Source organism: Pleurodeles waltl, chromosome 3_1, assembly GCF_031143425.1.
Source record: "Pleurodeles waltl isolate 20211129_DDA chromosome 3_1, aPleWal1.hap1.20221129, whole genome shotgun sequence".
NCBI classification, from domain to species: Eukaryota; Metazoa; Chordata; class Amphibia; order Caudata; family Salamandridae; genus Pleurodeles; species Pleurodeles waltl.
Window position 1 is genome coordinate 210,547,090 of NC_090440.1, and position 22,910 is coordinate 210,569,999.

The following is a 22,910-nucleotide window of genomic DNA, read 5'->3' on the forward strand; positions in this document are numbered from 1 at the left end:
TGGCTGCTGCGACTGGGGAAAGGGCCCCCGCCTTCAGTTCCGAAGAGTTGGAGAAGCTCGTGGACGGGGTCCTCCCCCAGTATGCGTTACTCTACGGTCCTCCAGACCAACAGGTAAGTCCACTGGGTGCACATTGAATGGGCTATGCCTGTGTGGAGTGGGGTGGATGCTAAGTTGGTGGGGTGGGGGGCGAATGAGGAGTGCAACGCACGACAGATGAGAGCATGTGCCATATGGCAAGGTTGGGGAGGGGGGGGCAATCGCATCTAACATGCAGGAATATGATGATTTCTCCTTCCCACCCTGTACATGTCAAATAGGTCAGCGCCCATCAGAAAGTGGACATATGGCGTGCCATCGCCAAGGAAGTCCGGACCCTGGGGGTCCACAACAGACGGGGCACCCACTGCCACAAGAGGTGGGAGGACATCCGCCGCGGGACCAGGAAGACTGCCGAGTCACTGCTGGGGATGGCCTCCCAACCTAGGAGAGATGCCAGTCGTACCCTGACCCCCCTGATGTCCCGGATCCTGGCGGTGGCCTACCCTGATATGGATGGGCGCTTGAGGACATCACAGCGGACACAAGGGGGTGAGTATCAGCACATTCTGCTATCTCTCTGCGCAGTGGAGGCGTCTGGGTGGGGGAGGAGGGTTGGGGGTGACATTAGGCCAGGGCGCTTTCTGTAGTGTAGTCCTCTCCTTTAGGCATGGCCCTGTGCTCCCGGCCCCCACCTCTGTGGGGTGACAAGTACAGCTATCGATGGTCCAGCATCACACATGTGCGCCTTTGTCGTCTCTAGACCTGTTGTCCTAGTCAGAAGTACTGAGTAGTGTACCCCGAATGCGCGGCTTAGTGCATGAGGCTCCTGTGTCTGTCCTCTCCGCCAACGGTGTTGACATTGCATGCACTCAACCTGGTCTTCGTTTTTCTCCCCCCACCCTTCTTCTTCGTCTTCTTGTGCATGTGTGCATTAGCATCATCAGGCGGAGGAGATTTGGCATCGGAGCACGAGGGAGCTGAAAGTCACAAGGCCCCGGTGGAACCAGGAACAGACACCGAGGGCACCAGTGATCCGGAGGGCGAGGGGAGCACCACAACGGGGACCGGTGGTGACACCAGCGACAGCGACACGTCCTCGGATGGGAGCTCCCTAGCGGTGGCGGCAACATCCGGGCCCCCCGCCTCTACAGGTACAGCCGCCACCCAGCGCACCAGCCCCGCCCTCCCAGCAGCCCCTCAGCCTACGCTCCGTGCCCGCTCGCCCAGGAAGGCGGGCGTCTCCTTCGCCCCAGGCACCTCAGCCCCTGCCCCTGTTACCCCTGCTGCCCTCAGTGAGGAGGTCATTGATCTCCTCAGGACACTCATTGTTGGGCAGACTACCCTTTTGAATGCCATCCAGGGGGTAGAAAGGGAGGTGCATCGGAGCAATGCCTACCTGGAGGGCATTCATTCGGGTCAGGCTGCCCATCAACGATCGTTCAATACTCTGGCCTCAGCACTGACGGCAGCCATTGTCCCTGTTTCCAGCCTCCCTCTTCTGACTGCCTCCACCCTGTCTCTGTCTCCTGTTCCTCAGCCTATCCCATCCACACCATCAGACCAGCCTGCACACACCTCAACACCCAAGGGCAGCTCATCCAGACACAAGCACCACAGAACCCACAAGCATTCACGCAAGCAACACCCAGATGCAGACATTCCAACAGTCACTACCACCTCTGTGTCCCCCTCCTCCTCGTCTCCCTCCTCCCTCCCTGTGACGTCTACACTCACACCTGCATGCACACCACCATCAGCCAGTGCTTCCATCACCAGCACACCCTCCAGTCCAGTCCGCACACGTGCAGTCGCCACCCCCACTGCCATTTACACGTCCCCTGTGTCCTCTCCCACTGTGTCTGTCACCCCCTCTTCCAAGACACACAAACGCAGGCAGCCACCCACCCAACAGCCATCCACCTCACGACAGCCTCCAGCACATGCACCTGCACCCAAAGACAGCACACCTGACTCTCCTACAACCACATCCTCTTCCTCCACTTCCATCTCCACTTCTCCTACCTTTTACCTTGGTCCTAAGAAACTTTTCCTTGCTAATCTTGACCTCTTTCCCTCCACTGACCCACCCCCTCCATCTGCAAAGAGTCCCAAGAGCACCTCAGCCACCACCAGCCCAGCTTCGAGTGTCACTGTGGTGCATGGGTTCTGGAGCCCACCCTTTGCCAGCAGTGACACCTCAATCAGCAGCAAGGGGACAGCCAGCCCCCCACCAGGCAAGAAGACCAGGAAGCTGAAGTGCCGCCGTGAGAGGACTGACACGGCTGCCCCCAAGGAGCCAAGTTCGCCCACTTCACCAGCCACAACAGCTAGGGGAGGCAAGGGCCCGAGAGCCCCATCTAAGGAGCGAAAGGGCAGCAGGGCGGAAGAGTCAGCCAGCAGGAGCGCGGAGCGGGAGGGGCCCACAAGCCCCATCCCGGGTGTTAGGAAGGACACCAAAGGGCCCAGGACTCCGTCACCGAAGGGTCCAGGAACAGCACGGTCGGAGGGCGACTGAGCAGGGAGTCCAGGCCAGGTCTGGCTCCCTTGACCTACTGGACGAGCACCGCTGAACAGGGCCCCGCCGTGCAGAAGAGCACCGCTGAACAGGGCCCCGCCGTGCAGAAGAGCACCGCTGAACAGGGCCCCGCCGTGCAGAAGAGCACCTCTGAAGAGGGCCCCGCCGTGCAGAAGAGCACCGCTGAACAGGGCCCCGCCGTGCAGAAGAGCACCGCTGAAGAGGGCCCCGCCGTGCAGAAGAGCACCGCTGAACAGGGCCCCGCCGTGCAGAAGAGCACCGCTGAAGAGGGCCCCGCCGTGCAGAAGAGCACCGCTGAACAGGGCCCCGCCGTGCAGAAGAGCACCGCTGAAGAGGGCCCCGCCGTGCAGAAGAGCACCGCTGAACAGGGCCCCGCCGTGCAGAAGAGCACCGCTGAACAGGGCCCCGCCGTCTCAAGCACCGCTCCGCTGGGCCCCGCCGTCTCAAGCACCGCTCCGCTGGGCCCCGCCATCTCAAGCACCGCTCCGCTGGGCCCTTCATCCCAAGCACCGCTCCGCTGGGCCCCGACGTCTCAAGCACCGCTCCGCTGGGCCCTTCATCTCAAGCACCGCTCCGCTGGGCCCCGCCGTCTCAAGCACCGCTCCGCTGGGCCCCGCCATCTCAAGCACCGCTCCGCTGGGCCCTTCATCCCAAGCACCGCTCTGCTGGACCCCACCGTCTCAAGCACCGCTCCGCTGGGCCCTTCATCTCAAGCACCGCTCCGCTGGGCACCGCCGTCTCAAGCACCGCTCCGCTGGGCCCCGCCATCTCAAGCACCGCTCCGCTGGGCCCTTCATCCCAAGCACCGCTCCGCTGGGTCCCGCCGTCTCAAGCACCGCTCCGCTGGGCCCTTCATCTCAAGCACCGCTCCGCTGGGCACCGCCGTCTCAAGCACCGCTCCGCTGGGCCCTTCATCCAAAGCACCGCTCCGCTGGGCCCTCCATCCCAAGCACCGTTCCGCTGGGCCCCGCCGTCTCAAGCACTGTTAACGGTTCACTGTGCCCACCATGCATCCTCCTTGACCAGTGGAGACTGTAATCCACCTGATGGACTGTGGCTTTGCACTCCCCAGGATTGATCAGTGGGCAAGCCACTCACTGTAGAGACTTGAGAGACTGTGGCTTTGCACTCCCCAGGATGGCCGAGTGGGCAAGCCACCCACTGTAGAGACTTGTGAGACTGTGGCTTTGCACTCCCCAGGATTGATCAGTGGGCAACCCACCCACTGTAGAGACTTGGGAGACTGTGGCTTTGCACTCCCCAGGATGACCGAGTGGGCATGGTGGCCCCTTCGTGGATCTGGCGTCGTGGACTCATGTGGCTGTGGTGCCCCCCCCCCTTCCCTTCCCCCTGAGGTGCCTGTAGTTATTTCATCAGATGCCCCTGCAGTGTTCTCTCCAAAGGACTCAGGTCTCCTGTGTGGGCTTTGCCCTTGTGTTGCTGCACTTTGGCCCACGGACACTTTGAATCTCGTTAGTTGTGCAGGACTTATTGCCTCGGTTTTTCGTATGAACTGGATATTGAATTTGGATTTTTGAGTTGTCATTGCTATTTGACCGTGACTTATCAGTGGTTTTTTTTCCCCATAAATTTCGAGTCACTATTTAATTATGTCCTTGTTTTCTTTACGGGGGTTTGGGTGGGTTCACTGTGACTTGTTGCTCTGCATTGGTGTGTACATGGTTTGGGGGGGTGGGTGTATCGCGTATGTGTGTGCACGTGACCTTTCGTCCTCCCCCCTCCCCTGTGTCGTAGGTGCAGTACTCACCGTTGTCGTCTGCGGTGGCGTTCATACTCGTGGTAGATGAGCAGGTAGACGAGAGCAGGTAGGATGTTTAATTCGGGTTCCATGCTGTCCTCCTTCCTCGTGGAGTGCGTAGAGGTGCGCGTTTTCCCGTTCGTAGTCTGTTTCCGCCGTGTTTTTATCGGCGGTGCTCCCGCCCCGGAAAAGGTGGCGGATTGGCCGGTCATGATAGTGTGGGCGTTACATTGTCTGCCGCCTGGCTGTTGGCGGTGACCGCCGTGCTGTTTGTCGGTCCCGCCGTGGCGGTCGGAGTGTTAATGTGGCGGTCTCTGTTGGCGGTTCCCGCCAGAGTCAGAATTCCATTTTTTGGACCGCCGGCCTGTTGGCGGGTTGGCCGCCGCTTTATCACCGATCGCCAGGGTTAGAATCACCCCCCAAGTGCCTAGAAATGTGCAAGGCCAGTCCAAGCCACTGCAACAAACCTCAAAGTAGTATAGGGTAGTTTGATTTTCCACTAAATTGTGCCTACTGAGCCCAAGGCCCTAGTTCATGGAATGAACAAGGTAGGCAGATGCTCAGCTCGGCTCTCCAGGGCAGACATGAGCTGCAGTACCTTGCAGAATTGAGCAACCCGCTCTGCTGCATCTAGCATGGCATTCAAAGAGGTTGGATTAGAAGTTGTCAAGGGCAGGAAATGACACCTATCGGCTGCTGTTGTAGATCAAAGTCCTCTTGCTAGAAGTGAAAGCAGACTTTATGGATATAGTTGGGGGGGGGGGGAGGTGGTAGTGGGAAGGGACCAGACAAAGGAGAATGGAAGGAAAGTTAACTTATCTAGACATATTTATAAAAGGTGTTTTTTACAAGGTTCACAAGATCAGAACAGAGATGGGTTAAGTCTGATCAAAAATGAGAGCTACTAAATATGTGCCATGCTACTGTCAAAGCCAAAGCATTACAGGTCTCCTTTAACAAAACTATCCTTTGTTAGGTCTCATCTTAGGCAGTGCACATACACTTTCACTTGTGGCGATCTTTTGTTTCTTAAAAACAGAAAAATTAAAAAGGGGCTTCACCTTTTTTTGGGCAGGCCAATTTGCCCTGTTATCCACTGTGTGCATAGTGCCAGTCTAATTAAGGGCTCACTGAACAGCTGATTGTCTGACTTTAGGAGCTTGAGAGGGACGGCGAACCCCTGCTCAAAACATTTCCTTTCTCTAGTTTAGTATGACTAGGTGGAATCTGAGCCTTGTGAAGATTGTGTAATTTCTGGTCAGGCTGTCATCCTAGATCGCTAGTCTACTTTCCCTTCCTCGTTAATTGGGGGTATTTGTTCAGGAAAAAGAAAAAAAGAAAGAAAGGTGTATCACTACTGCTCATGTCATCAATTCTCATCCTTCCCTTTTGACACTACTTTGCTTATTCAACACTTCTGCCAGTTGTATGTTGCCATATTGATGACTGGACCATATCTGGTTTTCCCTCTTTATTGGGGAATCCTGTTACCTGTATGACTAGGCTGGCACTATGTGGCCGCTTATATCAATTAGGGCCTGATTTATAAGTGGGAGGAAAGGGTACTGCACCACAACAGCAACAGAGTATTGTTTCACCCAACCTGAAGGTCAGTCCACCTCATTTAGAGTTGCGCAGACCTTCAGTGTATAGACGACGGAAACTACTCCATCTCTGCCACGTAGAAAAAAACCTCCTGCAACCTGAAGGAATAAGGTCCGTCAAAAGTTTCACCATGTGTCCACCTGCCATATTTAGATTGGGTGAACACATGGCCAGTTTTAACTACAAGTTACTGCTATGAAAAATGTGTCAGTAAGGGGCCGTGTAAACATTTTAATGACATCCACACCATGGGAGAAAACTCCCATGGTGAATGGGTCATTGTTTTTTTTATTATCCTACTTTGGGGTATTATTTTTGAAAATTAAAAAAAGGTTTCTGTTTGTTGTACAGCTCCTTTATGTTGATGGAGCCATCCGTCAAAATTAGTATGCGTTTCTAGGAACCACCATCACAGCAGTTCCTGGAAATGCTGGAGATATCCGCAGGAGCAGCAGATATCTATAAATGTAGTAGGCAGAATACCCACAGTATGCAGCCTGCCATATTAACAGACGTAATCAGCCTCTCAGTCCTCATCACAACTATTATTTGTTCCTCCATCTTCCACTCTCTCTCACTCATCACAATAGCAGGTGCTGTGTCTCTTAACCCAATATTCAGACTCAGTGGTGATCACACAAGACATTAAAACATTTTCCACACAAGCTCCAAACAAAGAGAACACTCTTCCAGCTACACAGCCCACATGCTTTAGCTTGCTCTCCATGTAGGTAAGCACTTCAGCACCCTATGTAGAGATAGTAAGCACTATCTACATATACAATACAATACATGGCAAGCCTGCTCGTACCATCCAACAAGTCATAAGATAACTTCCTTGCCTTCTCCACCCACAAAACTACTACTATCTTAAACCAGCATCTCTTACATCAGCCCTTGTTCTGATACCCCTCATCCAATAGGACCTGCCTGCTCTTCCCTTTTTCATGACCTCTCACCAGTCACATCTGGAATAAAACAGCTTTCTCAGTGACTTATAATTGGGTTTGAACAGCATAGTTCATACAGTATTTTTGAATCACTCCAGTACTGGAGTACTGTGCACAAAAATATTCTGGGTTTTCGGGGGTTCTGATATGGAAACTAATGGTCCTATTCAGAAAAGTAAATTTGGTCATAAACATGTTTAATACTGAATTTAACATACTTACTCTGGCCAGGAATTCACAAAAGATGTTTTACATAAACTATTTTCATATGTGGAGATCTTTACCACAAGTGTTGGGTTTACCTGACCTATAAATCCCATAAATCCCCCCTGAGGGGTGGAAAAGTTGTGCTTAGCCTCAGAAATTTGTGAACACCCACAAACATGGTTGTTTGCTAATGTTCACAAACTCCTCTCCATCGCCTTTCCATCCTGGAAAGGGTCAGATACTTACTCCAACCAGAAGTTAGTATAACTCCCTTTTCAGGGTGAGGAGGGGAATAGATCACTCCCAGATTTGGTGAGTGGAAGGCCTTTCTCCAAAAGTAAAATTATTTTCCCACCAAAGAAATATAAAAGGGCATTTTCACAGGGAATTCAGTTCCTCTTCCTCCCACCCCTCTCACTGGCACAGCTGTCCACCATGAGGAATTCCACCCATGGCAACATGATCCTGATGGAAATGTAAAATGGCTTTCTCAGCAGTACACCTGCAGTCTTGCGCCTAGCACAGCTGGCAACATTTGTGAGTTCCAGAAAGTGAGAAAAAGTATGTGCAGGCAGAGGCGGAGATCTATGCCCATACTTTTCTTATTTTCTTTGTGACTCAAACCGTAAAACTTAATTTTGGTCTTAATTCACTCTTCTAGTTTGCTTCTATTCACACTGAGACACCAGCCTCAACTACATTCTATGGTGGAATCTGTATTATTCTTTGTCATGAGCTAGCAGGATGGTAGTATGAAAAGAGGTATCTTAGCATATCTAGTCAGAACCTAAGAGTGAGAGAGATGAGTGAGGCAACATGGTCAATTAAGTCATCACAAGGTGTGAGAAGATTCTATGAGGAAGCCTCTGCACAAGCAATTCATATCTTTTTACAGTGATGACCAATAATAATACTAATTATAACATTAATAATAAGAAGAAGGAGAAGAAGAAGAAGAAAAAGAATAAAAAGAAGCAGAGGTTCAGCATATAAACAGGAAAAATATGTGCCAAGGAAACTTCCTGGTGTGGATATGTGGCGTCTGAGAACCAGGCACATATTAGCAAGAATTCAGAGAAACAGATAACAACCTTTGTATAACATGACTCTCATCATTTTTTAAACCTCAATATCATTTTTATGGGATTTTCAAGTTGCACAGCCTTTTCAATCAATTCCAGAGTTCCACATTACAGCTTAGAATGACAGAAATGCAGAAAGCAAGCAAATTGCAGGGTGACCAAGAAGACAGAAGAGAGCACATACCTTCTAGGCTGGCCTGCTGTTCTATTGTCATTATTTTACAAAACTTAGCTAATGGTGTGGGCTGAGGGGACTTGCAGGTGCTCTTCAAAGTCCACATTCATAAGGAGTGGAGGTAACAACAGGTAGGCCTGTAGCCCTGGGACATGGGCAGGGTAGTAATAGAGTAGGAGAGTGGTACCTTCAGGGGAAGTAGAGACCTCAACTTCCTTGGCAAATGTACAAAACAATTGTAGAATTGTTTTTTGGCAAAGATTAAATCAAATGTATTTATTTCACAAACAAGAATAAGATAATGCATATGAACATATTATGTATATATAGGTAAAGAGCTCCAGAGTAAGTGAGCAACACTGTAGAAGTGAAATGATGCGTTAAAGTCAGCAAGTGCTATTTATAAAAAAAACCTCGACTGATGGAGATGTAACATTCAAAACACCACTCTACTAAAGGATGTGGTGTTTAGCATCGTACTTCTGAAATAACATTCTGCTAGTATATTTTTGTTAATGTTTCGACACTGTTAGCTGGATCTCAAAAGAGGTCATCATCAGGACACACAAAAAGGTAGCACAAAATTATGTAAGTGATTTTTTAATCTAAAATTAATCCTTCCAAGAATGAGTTTGCTTCAATTTGCAATTTGAAGTGGACATGACAGAATGTTCTCACTCCAGGATGAGATTATTCATCAATGATGCAAACTCCTTTTAATCTCATGTTGATTAAGCACCTTCAGAAAATCTCTCTTCAAAACAAAATGTAAGGTCAGAATTCAATAAATTCAGACAAAGAACTGATCTGAAACAAAGAATACCCAACAGAAAAACAGAGTTTAAATCTCAATATAACAGTATCTTCAATGACCTCATCAGTTTCTGACTGAGTACGGAGCTGCAGCTCAGATGCCAACTGTTGTTGAGTCTGACGGACAGGGAAAGCAGCTTTAGAATAATGATAGCACTTCAACCTAAATACAGTCAACCCCAAATGATCAAAAGCTATCCCTTTAGTGCAGGGTTATAGTACCATAATCTATGTACATGTGACAAACGTGGAACCACTTTGAAGTGTGATGCATGCTGCACAGGACTCTTATTCTGCCCAGAAGAGGTGGTGTAGTCCACCTAGCTCTATTGTGTATACAGTTGGATGTAGGATTTACCTACACATGAAAAATATGGATTTGGAATGTTTTTGGGTACCCCAGGTTAACTGCCTAGAAAAGAACTGAGATTATGCATCACTTGGACAAATGAAGGCAAAACATGTTGGGAAATACTGATCTTTTGAGAATGAATGGCATAAATGATGGCAATATCCTTCAAATGAGGATAACTTGATAGCTTAGAAAACAAAATGCCTGCAGTAGTCACCCAAGAAATGTGCACTTTACACCCAAAGTATAGTGTGTGCAATGGACTACTCACCCCCCAAACAAGCACTGACAAAGGCAATATATCTTACATATAGATTGTTGCCAGTCTTGTCATTCTGTATGCATAAGCATGCATCACAATACAGAATGACCCGGGCGCCATTTTCCTTATTTTTTAAATTTACAGTCCCAAGATGCTGACATGAACGTCAGTTAGGGATCTCCAGGGGTTGCAACTGTGACTCCTGGCTTTCCCCCTTGCGACCCCTGGCGCTGCCTTTGCGACCCCTGGCCTCAGAGGTGCCACAATCAGTGCCTGGAACACAGGGGCAGCTCATCCTAATGGACATCGGCCGGGGCTCCACTGTCCTATTTTCTATAAAAAAAAATATTACAGAAAATAGTAAATAATATTTGTCACTATTTGTGTAATAGAAAATAGAGTACAATTAAATGGAATATGATCATATTGGCAGTTAAGATAAATAAAACAGTTTTTAAATGTATGTTGTATGCATGCTTTCACATGAAAGTGTGCTTCTGTGAGAGTGTGTAAATGTGTGTGTATGCGTAAGCACTTGTGTGTGAGTCAGAGTAAAGGTCCAATGGCATGTGATGTCAATTTCGCTACCCCTGGCATTTTGGTAAATTGACACCCATTGATGCTGAATGCCACTTTGTTCAGTAAACAAAATACATATTTTCTTTTTAGTGTGAAAGGGGCCAATGTGAGTGGGAGTGTGTAGTGGGAGGAGGGAAGCATAGCATAAGGGGAAGAGAAACACGGGTGAGAGAGAAGCACACGACAGAAAGAACAATATGCAGGGCAATGATTTGGTGGGGGAGAATCACAAAAGAAAGCAAGTAACACATGTGGAAGAAAGCAACACAGGTTGGGAACGTGGTGACGTGCACAAGGCAGAGAGCAACTCAAAGCTCTGGTGCAGGTAATTGGTGGAGTAGAAATACAAGAAGGAGAGCTAGAAACACATGCATTTTCACTGAGTGTGTTAAAATCTGCTATGCGTGTAATGCATAATGTGCACACTTCCATTCTTCTCTGCACTGCCCAGCTCACTCTCCGTATTACTTAATCAGGCACAAATAATCAAATGAAGCACAAAACCACGAAATGGGTATCGTTGAACCCTCACCCAATCCAGAACGGGGCAAACTGTGCATAGCACAATGGATGTCTTTCAACCCTCCTTGTAGCAGTAGGTAAAGGTCTCTTTCAACCCTTATTCTAGAAATTTGCATTAAGTATCTTTCAACCCCCACACATCCCAAAGCAACTGGACATTTTGTTAATTTAGCAAAGGGTCTCCTTCAACCCACACCCATTCCAAAACAACAGGTCATCTTGTGAATTTATCAAAGTGTCTCTTTCATCCACACTCATTCCAAATTACGGGGCATATCATAAATGTAGCAACATGTCAATTTCAACCCACATACATCCCAAAACAACAGGATATCTTGTGAATTTAACAATGGGTCTCTTTCAACCTACACTCATCCCAAAACAATAGGTCATCTTGTGAATTTAGCAGTGGGTCTCTTTCAACCCACACTCATCCCAAATGACAGGGCATATAGTGAACTTAGCAAGGGGCCTCTTTCAAGTCACACTCAAACCAGAACAGTGAGTATCTCATGAATTTAGCAACAGACTAACCCTACACATTCACACTATACTGCCTACTCTTGCAGGCTTAGGAACACCCACCCTCTACTGCATGCTCTCACAGAACCAGAGACTTAAATGACACAATACATCTATCACATGCATGCAAAACATAGTCACATTCTACTGTGCACTCTCTTAAGACCAAGGTCACATTTCATACACTCACCCTCTACTCTGTAACCATACACAGACCCAGTGATACACAACACGAACTCAACTGTAGGCACTTCCACTCACCAAAGCTCCTGCACACTCTCACAGAAGTACAACCAGAAAACTAAAAATATTTTTTGCAATTGAAATCATCAGTAAAACTTCAGCATATCATTGCACACAATTGTCACAATACAACTAGACCTAGTATGTAGCCATTCAGCATTAGATTGCACATAACACATATTTAAAACATTCTCCTGACAACTTCACTCAAAGTGGCACAAATGAAAACATACACTGTGGCCGAAAAATCAAATGACATTTGTTTTAAGAAAATAAATGGCAAACCCAAAGTCCTCCACAACAGTGAGTGATATCTCACCCGAATATGCCACACAGAACCCATGACAGTACATGTGGAAGCAAAATCACCATGGCATAATAATAACCATGGTAGGTAACACAAAGTTCTCCACTATAGATGCCCATTTTGTGATTTTGTGTTTCATTTAACTTTTCCTGCATGGTTGAGTAATAGGTGGTGTGTTCTTGGGCTAGTGGGACTTGTATTTGAATGTGCTTTTGGTTTAGTATGGATGGGTTCGGATGCAACCACTGTGTGAATAATATTATAGGGTTGAATAATTCATAGGACTTATCAAAGGTAGAGTCTCTTACATTTTCTGCTTGTGTTTTATTATTTTCGATCTTACATTTCCTATTTACATTTTGTTATTTTCTAAAGAAGGGAGATGTGTTATAATCTGCTATGCTTGTAATGCATTATGTGCACACCCCAATTATTCTCTCCTCTGCTCAGCCAGTGTGCGATGTCATGGAATGCTGCTGAGTGACTGGAAGAGTGTGAGTTAGAGAGAGTAGGCTGAGCAGAGAGGATGCTGCTCCTGGTGGGTTTTCCTCATTAAGTAACTTGTAACTTATTCTTTAACCTTTAAAAAAATCTACAACCTCTATCCTACATGAACTGGCTACTTGGCTCCTACTTGCCAACAAGGAGTCTTTGAATACAACAGAGTGCTTAACCAAAACAATAAAATAGTTTCCTAAAAGCGAATACTGGAAGGAAACAAGTCAGTCAATCAAAAGAATGGTAAATAGGCTATCTTCCAGGAGAGAGTCAAACGGGAAGAGGAAGGTAAGCCATCAAATAAGAAGCATGCAAATAAGACAGTAAACACAATAAATGATAAGCAATGGGCTTGATATGAGGCCACTGTAAATTCACATAAGGTATTTTGCAACCAAGTAACCCACACTGCTTGGTAGGCAAGACCTAAGAAGTATTGCTATGGCTGTGCCTAAGGCATGCCTACCAACCCAAGCACATGGTAGTTCTCTAAAAAGAAATACGCTTTAAATACTGTGACATTCATAACAAGGACTGTGAAATCCTATATTACACCAGCTCAGTGTATTTATAAGGTTCTGCATTAAAAAGGCCCAGAGCCACGGTAATGAAAACATTTGATACTTCCAAAGACAGTGAATGTATGGCCTATCTAGTGTGGACAAATTGACTTCAGCTGTACCAAAATCAATAAAATACTTTAGAGTACATGCATGGAAATTATATTTTGCAAAACAGTTCTTTCAGATGCAATTGGATTAAATTGTAATGAACCACTTGCATGCCTCTTCAGGGGTAGTAAGTGTGAAATACATGCAATTGCAATACCATGCAATGTGCCTAAGCATCCCATTGAATAATTGCGTAAATGTCCTCCACGTCCCTGAAAAGCCTCTGTAAGACTTAGCCACACATGTCTCTAGGGAGGGAAAAAAGAAAGAGGGGAGGAGAATGGAAGAAAGAAAGAAAGAAAGAAAGAAAGAAAGAAAGAAAGAAAGAAAGAAAGAAAGAAAGAAAGAAAGAAAGAAGGAAAGAAGGAAAGAAAGAAGGAAAGAAGAAAGGAACAAAAGAAAGAATGCTAAAAGGCAAGACAAAAGCAAAGAAGGCCGAAAGAAAGAAAGAAACAAGTAAATAGTAAAGTAAAGAAGGAAATAAATAAATCAAAATTAACAAAATAATGAAAAAAGGAAAAAAGAACCATGAGGACAAAAAGAAAGAAATAACGAAAGAAAAAGGAAAAAAGGCTAAAAGAAAAAAGGAAAAAGGAAAGGAAGGAATAAGCAATGAATCAAAGAAAGAAGGAAAGAAAGAAAAAAGAAGGATAGTGGACAAAAAGAGCGAATTAAATAAAGAATGAAAGGCAAAAGAGAAAGAAAGAAGGAAAAATGAAGAAAGAATGAAAAAAGTAAAGAAGGAAAGCAAGAACGATGAAGAAAAAAGAAAGAAGTAACGAAAAAGAAAGAAAAAGGGAATTAAGAAGAAAGAGAAAGAAAGAAAGAGAAAGAAGATAAAAAAGGAAAGAAAAAAGGAAGAAGGCTAAAAAGAAAAATGGAAAGAAAGAAAAAAGGAAAGGCAAATAGAAAGAAAGAATTAAAGAAGGAACAAAATAACGCAAAAGGAAATAAGGAAGGGAAAAGAAGAGAAAAATAAAAATACAAGTGAGAAAAAGGAAGAAAGAAAGAAAGAAAGAAAGAAAAAAAGAAAGAAAGAAAGAAAGAAAATAGAAAGGAAGAAGAACGAAAAAAAGAATAGAGGGTTGCCAGTATAAAATAATGGATACGAACACCCAAATTACACCCCTCCTATGTTTAAATAAAACTATTACAAGTGTGCTGCAAATTAAACATCATAAAGTTTAGTTTTCTTCCTGAGCAAAGTTTATCAAAGAAGCTTTGGTGAAACGAAAACAGGAACACAATATGGTAAAATAGCAGCAGTCCACTTCAAAAGAAATTTACAACAGCATTGGAAGGAGAAAGGAACAGATAAAGCTAGAATGTGCCCTGGGCTTAATTCAATTACATCCTACTATTCATCAGGCAACCCTGGCACTAAGGGGATCTCCTTGTGTAGGGGATGTGTACCTTGTGAAAGACCAAACTGCAGTCACTCCCAGTGACGTTAACCAGAGGCTGACCCAGTGCCCCATGCTGTATGCTGTAGTGGGCAGAAACAAACTGAAAATGACACAACAACAGGCTAATGGGTGAAGAGAGGTAATGAAAACCCTTAAGTAAGTATACTATGCATATTATTTTAGTAAAATCGAAAAGGTCAGACCTAAGAAACGTTGTTAGACACACAAAAAACATTTTTATGAGCATTAATTTGTGACTTACACCATACGAAAATAGACAAGCCTGGAAAATGTTTAATTTCGGATTTTTTTTTTGTTGGTGGTCTTTGTATTGTATTAAGGCCTTTCGGTGGTACCCCGGTACTGAAAAGTTGAGCCTTTTCATAATGATGGAGTCAACATGTTTGTCACACTAAAAAATCAACCCCAAAGCCGGACTTTCGCATCTATTGTGCGTGTGATGAAATCTGCAAAATATATGTTACAAAAATATAATATGACATAAACATTGTACTGTCACATGATGTGTCTTAACATAGGAACAAATCATAACATACAGTCAAAAACAGGACTGAAGGGAGGGCTGCAGTGGCTCACACTAAGATCACAAAACCTATTTGTTGTTTCTTTTTGTTTTGTTGGCAGTGCTCTGTTTGCCTAGTGTAGCAGTCCCCTGAGGGTTTTACTGAGAACATTGGATACTGATGTTGAGGAGGCTTTGTCTTTAAGCATGCCACTTCTAGAACAAGCCATTCTGTCCTTAAACTTCTATCATTCATTCTGACATGAAAGACCGTGAGCTCCCTGCCGGGAGCACAGGAGAGAAGTGGCTCAGTGGAAATAGTGTAAGAAGTGGAAGCTGCAGAAATGAAATGCGAGGGTAGTGAGCAGGAATAGTGAACGGAGGAACAGCGGGAGGACAATACAATACAGGCGGGGATGAGTGTGAGGAAAGCGGTTTATAATATGGTGTGGTTGTGAGACCTCACCATGTAAAACAAGCATTTACAATGCAATCAGTCTGAGGTTTGCTCGAGTTAGAGATATTGCCGCTGTAAATTCCTAACTGGACTTTTCTTGCCACATAAATTGAAAATGAAAAGTTAAACAGTTGACATAAGTGAGCCAATTCAAAGTTCCACGGCCGCCAATAGCATGAGCGCAAAGGAGAGACACAAAAGGAAAAATAATTTTGCTGGCAGTCAAACGTATCAGCAATTGGGAAATTATCCATGTAACAGGGTCGATGTCCAAGGTGGTAACAAAACCGCCAAGGCAGAGACAAGCATAGAACATTTACCAAAGATAACAAAGGATTTTTGAAAGGCAAACCCACGAACGAGTGAAAGTGATGGGCGTGCGGTGGGCGTGGTTAAAAGCCTCAATACTTACAACACTTGCGTGCTCAACCTAAAAATCACTAATCCTTCTTGGATCAAGTCAGGCTTGTTTGTAAAATCTTAGCTCAGTCCTAGGTAGCTGTGGCGTTGAGCAGTAAGGCTTTAACGTAGGAACAAATGTAAAACATTTAGAAGTACTTAATAAGTGATTAATAAAGAAACACGACACAAAGGAAATCCAACGCTAATTTCTAAAACATAGATCTCATTTTTATGAATTTTTAGACACCAAAATAAACAATATCCACCAGAGGGTGTCGGAGATAGAAATTATTAAACCATTCATAAATCACTGTTTTTCACTCAAAATGCAAACAAGCAATGGCAACTACCATGTTTAACACTTACTTCAACCTCAATGTCAGAGCTCTCAATCATGGCCATTATAAACACAGTTTATAAGGTACAACAATTGAGAGCTTTGCTGGTTTCTCGCAGTGAGTGTAAGTGGGAGAAAATATTCATCCCACTGTTTTTAAATGGAAGCAGCCACTACTGTCTGAGGCGTTTTCCTCAAGCAGGGCAACACAGTCCTCTCTTTGACAGACCAAGGATCAGCAGGTGCTGTCCTTTCTTTGATGCAGTGTCTCTTTGCCAGGTACAGGGAATAGCAGGGCAGTCCCTCTTCAGCCCTCTCTCTAGTTCAGACATGCCCACAACAGAATGTTGTGACTATTAGACAATGGGCTACCAGGTCACTTCCCACCTAAGGCCTGCTTCTTGCAAAAGAAGGGGCATCTAGCCATCCCAAAGTGCAATATTCTGCCCACTTCTAAGATGATAGGAGCCTCCTCTTGGTGTGTGGAGCTTGATATCCCACCCAAGAGGTGTGGCTACCTAAGAGCTATACACCCACTGAAAAACTGGTTTAGCACCTGTTTTCCCCTCTCCATTCCCGACTCCGACCTGTCTGCCACAAGAAAAGAGCAGCCACTGTCATGCTCTCATGCTTGTCCTCCATTTGCCCTTCAAAGGCAGCTTCGTCTTTGAAGCTTGCCTTTTGGGCTCAACCCTGTAGTTTCCTGTCTGGGAGAGCTAGCACTTCTCTCTACAGCAGGCCTCTGTTGTGTCCTTACTACGGAGTCATTCACATGTCTTTCCGGGAGGGCAGAAAGATGTAAACTTGGGGTAATAGAGTGGAAACTTTCTAAAGTTGCCTCTTTCTCAAAAGGTTACAATATTTTTTACTAAAAGTAAAAGTCGGGTTTATAGCAACGATTATTTAATACATTGAACTATCAACTTTAGTAGTCACATTCAGAAATTAGCACAGTTGAGTTGTCAGCATATAACCCTGCACCTACCAATTGGGCTGCTAGCCTTTCTACAGTAAAAATGTCAATTTGTTTTTTGTTTTTTTACTGTTAGGGCATGTAAAAACACATGTAAAAACACATGTCCAGCAATTTAATATTTTTTTAAATATTTATCACCCCGTCCTAGGGCTTGACGGGCCTTATTTAGGCTGGGCTTATATATAAAAAAGAAGGTCTGGACTTTGTCAATCTGAAAGGCAAAGTCAAGTTAGCAGGCTGAAACTGCTCCACCAGTCTGCAGTGGTATGCTGGAAGAAATACTTTTTCTCGATGACACACGTGGTGGCACATTAAGTGCTACAGTCCACGTCAAACACTTAAACTTACAGGCCCTGGTTACCCTTAGTACCATCTACTAGGGACTTTTTGAGTATAAGCCAATTAAATATTCACTTTTAGGGTCATGATACTGGAAAGAGGTCTGGTTAGCAGGCCTCAGTGCACTCTCAGATTCGACAAACCAGTAACATCAGTACAAAGTTTTGGGGGTGATAATGCAAAAACAGGCATTTCCTTACAATGAGGGAAAAGGCAGCACACAAGTGAGAGGAGGGGCAACACAAGCTAAGGAAAAAGAACACAGGCACATGAGGTACACCAGGGAGAGAACAACGCAGATTGTGGAAGTAAGGGAGAACAACAGGAGGGAGGGTGTTTGAAAACACATGCACTCTCTTAGAGTCTTTACTCGAAAAAGAAAATAAGGTGTTCCCTGAAAATAGCTACACAAGAAGAGGACGGCAAGCAATTCAAATAAAAGCAAGCAAATGAAAGTGACAATAATGACAGCCAATTTCAATTAATGTCGAATTAAGTTGTTTTAAGCCTAAATTTCCAAGAACAATTTAGACTTACAGAAAAAACGATTTGTGAATATGGCCTGTGTAACCTGATCTTTATTGTGACATTTGTTCCCTCAAAAAAGCTCTCCCTTTGTATATGTGTAAGTCTTTCAATTTCGCATTTATTTTTTCAGAGAGAAGATTGGATACTACGAGAGTGTGAATATCATTCAGCCAGAAGATGCTGCTGCAATTTTCAAGGTAGAAGGTATCTTCCCAGAGAGACTAAAAGTAAAGCCATGGGTGGCCTACAGGGACTTCCGCAACAAGAAGTACGGCATTCTTCTGAAGTAAGTGCTGGATGAGTTCTCTGCTATGGACAGGCAATTACAAACCAGATGTAACACAGATAAAAGTCAACCTCACCTCGAAACAACCTTAGCCCACTTCCAAAAAAAACCTGAAATCACCCCAACTGCGAGTTCTTCTGTCAGACTGAGGCTATTCACTAGTCAATTGAATACAAACCAACATCAACACAACATCCCTCTAGCCAATCCTATGAAACATAATGAAGTGTAAAACAAGCCAGCCATTGACAAATGTTCTTGCGGGTAGCCAACATTCTACTGCTCGATTTCTGGTTAGTGCCACAAAACAACAAATTTGGGCAATTTATTTCAATACAATTGAAGCCAAATGTAACAGGAGCCAGTGAAACCTAACATGAACACAAACTACTCTTTCCAAACGCTAACATTGAATATATTTTACGATCAGTGCAGTGCTTAATTTGAGCCAGTGGGAGCACCAGCACATATTTTGGGGGATGGCACTTATTTCTCCACATCAGATATTTATCAAATGCAAGAGAGGGAAAATACACAGATCGGAAACACTGAGAAAGAGAAAGACGGCAAAAACGCCACAAAGAGAGAAAGCAGGAACCTGCCAGAGCTAGGAAGGGGGCAGGTAGTGACTGGTGGTGGATTAAAGACCACCTGCCTTGATATTCGCCTTAGTTCAACAGCTTCCGGCTTCCGAGCAGAGCTTCAGACACTGGCACTCTTTCTTTCACAAATGAAGCAATGGATCAGCAGACTGCATTAACCAAACTAAAGCTAGTCTAAACCCAATGAACCACAACCTCGGCTAAAACCAATGCAATTTAAACTCAATTTCTGTCAACAGAAACCAACTATGGCAAAACGCAAAAGAACCAGAACTCAGTTTAACAAAGACTGGGTTTTAGCTGACTCCAAAGTAAAACAATATATGCAAGCATAAACTCAATGCAAGCAAAAAAAAACACTGTTGAAGTGAACCTCATGCTACCAGAAGACACATTAGACAGTGGGGCCAGCAGCTTTAGGAGGGAGGGGGCGACGGGAAGCACACACACACTCATTCTTTCACACATGCACGCACGCACATCCATTAATACTCATAACATTCAAACATGCACCCATGTACCAAACATTCATTTTAAAAGATCACACACACTCATTCTTTCACACGCATGCACATCCATTAACAACACTCATAACACTCAAACATGCACGTGCGCACCAAACATTCAATTTAAAACATCACACACATACACACGCTTACCTTCAGCCTCCAGGTCCCAGGAGGGTTGGGACTGCTGCCTTATGAGGGAAGTCAGCAGTCCCAGCCTCGTCACAGAGTGGGATGGGGTCAGTGAGACTGCTGACCCCACCCCACTCTGTGACGAAGTGTCACTGATTGACACTCACCCTGGGCGCTTCAAAGCTTAAACCTGAAGCGCCCAGGGCAAGTGTCAATGGGTGATGCTTTCCTCGTCACCCAGGGGAGGGCCTCGAGGCACCTTTGCTGAGCTGAGGAGGTCACGCCCATAGAAGCTGTGACCTCCTCAGCCTAGCAAAGTTCAGCTCAGGCAGCCAGGGTCTGCGCAAATCGCACATGGCTTACTCCTGGCTGTCTGAGCTGAAAATGAAGAGTGTCTGTCAGGCTGGCCTTTGTTCAGCCTGACAGACACTCTTCATGACGGGAAAAAGGTAGGGGGGCGTGGCCCCTCAGCCCTAAATGACGGGCTGCCACTGACATTAGCACACCCAATGCAAGTTAGCACATCCAATCTCAACTCAACTCTCAGCTCCACTCTATACTGTAAGACAATGAGGCAAAGAAGTAAATGACTACCTTCTCTATAAATAGGGTTGGTTGAATTGTAACTATCTCTGCTAGATCATGTGCTACTGGGTTCCATAAGCTCCCCTGTTCACCATTCTTGTAGAGCAGCAAGTAAAACATAGACAAGCAGATTGTGTGGCACCTGCAAACTGTATGCAAGATAAGAGTAGAAGAAAGAAGGGAAGAGACTAAAGGAAGGGTGCAAAGTAAGGTGTGACGTCTTATACTAAAATTAAGGTGCATGTATCCCATGCCAGTATTTTCCTTTTATAGTTGTTTTTGGCAAGGAACAGCAATTATTCTACCAGGACAGAGGGATGGGCATTCCATGCCCACACCAGCCTATCCAGCCTTCCATCTTACTGAAAACCACAACAATACTTTTCAACAGGAGTAGCACATGCAAACCAGAATGGGTAACTCCATGCATCTCAATGATTTTGAAATGCAGGCATATTCTCATTATCTATGATCTTTACTAAAGGGAAAACATCACACTCAAGAGCATATAGGACCTCCTTTAGTGTTCCAAAACGTGTGTGCAATTGACTGGCCTCTTGCATGATTCCATTTACATATATGTCTAAAACGCCAGTGTTCCATCTGGTTTAGGATTACCCACGTTAAAGTATTCCTATTGAACATCAATAGAGATATTGAGATTATTGTATTGTTAGCCTTTAAACCTAAGCTTCAGTTCAAAATGGATCACATTGCTTTACAGTTTTTGTTGTGGTACTGTATGTGGATATTCCATTGTGAAGTCAAAGACTGGTTCCAATATTCTGCTAAGCTTTCATCGTTCTATCACTACTAATAACAGCTTGTAGCAGTTCACGCTGCCTCTGGAAGCCCGGGGGTGACTGGCTGGACAACACCGCTGGGAAACTGCTCCTGCCAACCAAAAATGCTACCAGTCTGCCTTACTATAGTTGCATGGCAGACCAGCAAGACATTTGTTTCAAAGGCAAATTTCCAAGCATGACTCATCTCTGGGAAACAATGACCTCTATTGCACTGGGACAAAGTGCGTAGGGTGCATTTTGAGCTTTTACCTGTTTGGTTCTGCCATTATGTACCTGTCTGAGCTGGACAGGAAAACAAATGGTTTATATGGTATCCGGAGGCTCACTTTTTTAAGGTGGGCATTCTGATCTCCTTTCAGCATGTTTGTGCTGTGCAATGAGGGATTTCACAATGGGAGGGATGGCAGCTGCTCCGCTGTCAGTAAAACCAGTACCACCCTCTACTGCACTGAAAATGAAGCACAGGAGGCAATGGGGGAATGGACTGGGAATCTGTTAGTCTTTGGCAGATGCGTGGTAGTGCACAACTTTAAATGAGACCTTCATTGATGCTTCTCCAACTCTCAGATCCATTCTCAAGGGAGAAGGAGATCCGAATACCATCCATGTCAATTTTCCATTGAAAGAGATGCTGTTACCAGCTCTTGGGGGTGCATGCACATTTTCAAAGGGAACAACAACAGAGGGGAGTTCTGGTTGACCCCAGGTGTAAAACGTTTTGGGAATAAATTATTGTGCTGATCCTGATGTGCTAGCTGCTGGACAAACTGCAGAAATAATCCATACTGAATTTGTTCTTTCACATCCCTGTCCATTTCTCCAGATGGTGGGGCAAGTGTTCAACAGTTACACACAACTATAGAACAATTATAATTAACTTCAGATTAATTACACACAACTACACATGTATTGTTGTTTCAGTAGACAGACCTACTTTTGTGAACCGGACATACGTGGTGCATAATAGGGACTGGAGACTTGCTATGGAAGAAGCTATTTTGTCACAGAAAGCAGAGTGCAGTGCTAAAAGTAATATTATTTAAAGAAGTCAGGTTGGTTATGCAATCTTTGAGACATACGAAAACAGAATGGTGATATCAAAACAAACATCATGCTCTGCTATCAGTTCAACAGTAAAAACTGGCACCGATGTCCATGTCTGAGGTTAATATTGTTAATAGTCTGATGATTTAAGCCACGTTAAGTCCAGTCCATCAAAAGTATCCACCCAAACAATTTACTCACTGTCAACAACTTTAACTAAATTAAGCTCAAATTAATATAAAATGTTTAGTTGACTTCAAAGCTCTCTCTGTAGTTATTCATTCATCTTTTTTTGGAGTCTGTTCTGTGTCGGTTCTGTGTCTCTTGAGACAGGTGGTGTCAAGACATGCAATTTTGTGACCATAACTTTTTACTTGAAATGGTTCTTGCCTCTGACAGTTGATATGCAATTAAGATCTTTATTTGAGGGCAGTGAACCAGTTCATCCTTTACAATGTTCCTATATATGTTTGTTCTTGATGGTTGTATTTACTCATGTTTTGCAGGACTGGTGAAGAATGGAGGTCCAACCGCCTGGTGCTCAACAAAGAAGTGCTGTCTCTGCATGTGATTGACCAGTTCTTGCCTTTACTGAATGAAGTAGGCGAGGACTTTATGAATCGGATCCACCACCAGATTCAAAGAAGTGGGCGCGGGCGGTGGACAGCAGACCTGTCAAATGAACTCTTCCGCTTTGCTCTTGAGTGTAAGGCTCATTTTCACTCTATGTTCTACTAGTAGAATGCCACAGTAGTAAAATTGAGAACATCCTGGTGCCAAATGAAGACACATCTACAGTCAGCACTATGTGATTTGCATTACTTAATACAGAGAGAGGGCTAGATGTCTTCAAGTA

The 22,910-nt window shown here is 44.9% G+C and overlaps 1 protein-coding gene across 1 annotated transcript in view; it reads left to right on the forward strand.

The window, feature by feature from the left end:
- Positions 1-22,910, forward strand: part of LOC138283945 (cholesterol side-chain cleavage enzyme, mitochondrial-like) — a 183,273-nt gene that overhangs the window by 74,521 nt on the left and 85,842 nt on the right. The window contains exons 2-3 of the mRNA XM_069222213.1: positions 18,224-18,379; positions 22,561-22,760. Coding sequence (XP_069078314.1) covers positions 18,224-18,379; positions 22,561-22,760 — 356 coding nt within the window. The remainder of the gene's footprint in view (positions 1-18,223; positions 18,380-22,560; positions 22,761-22,910) is intronic.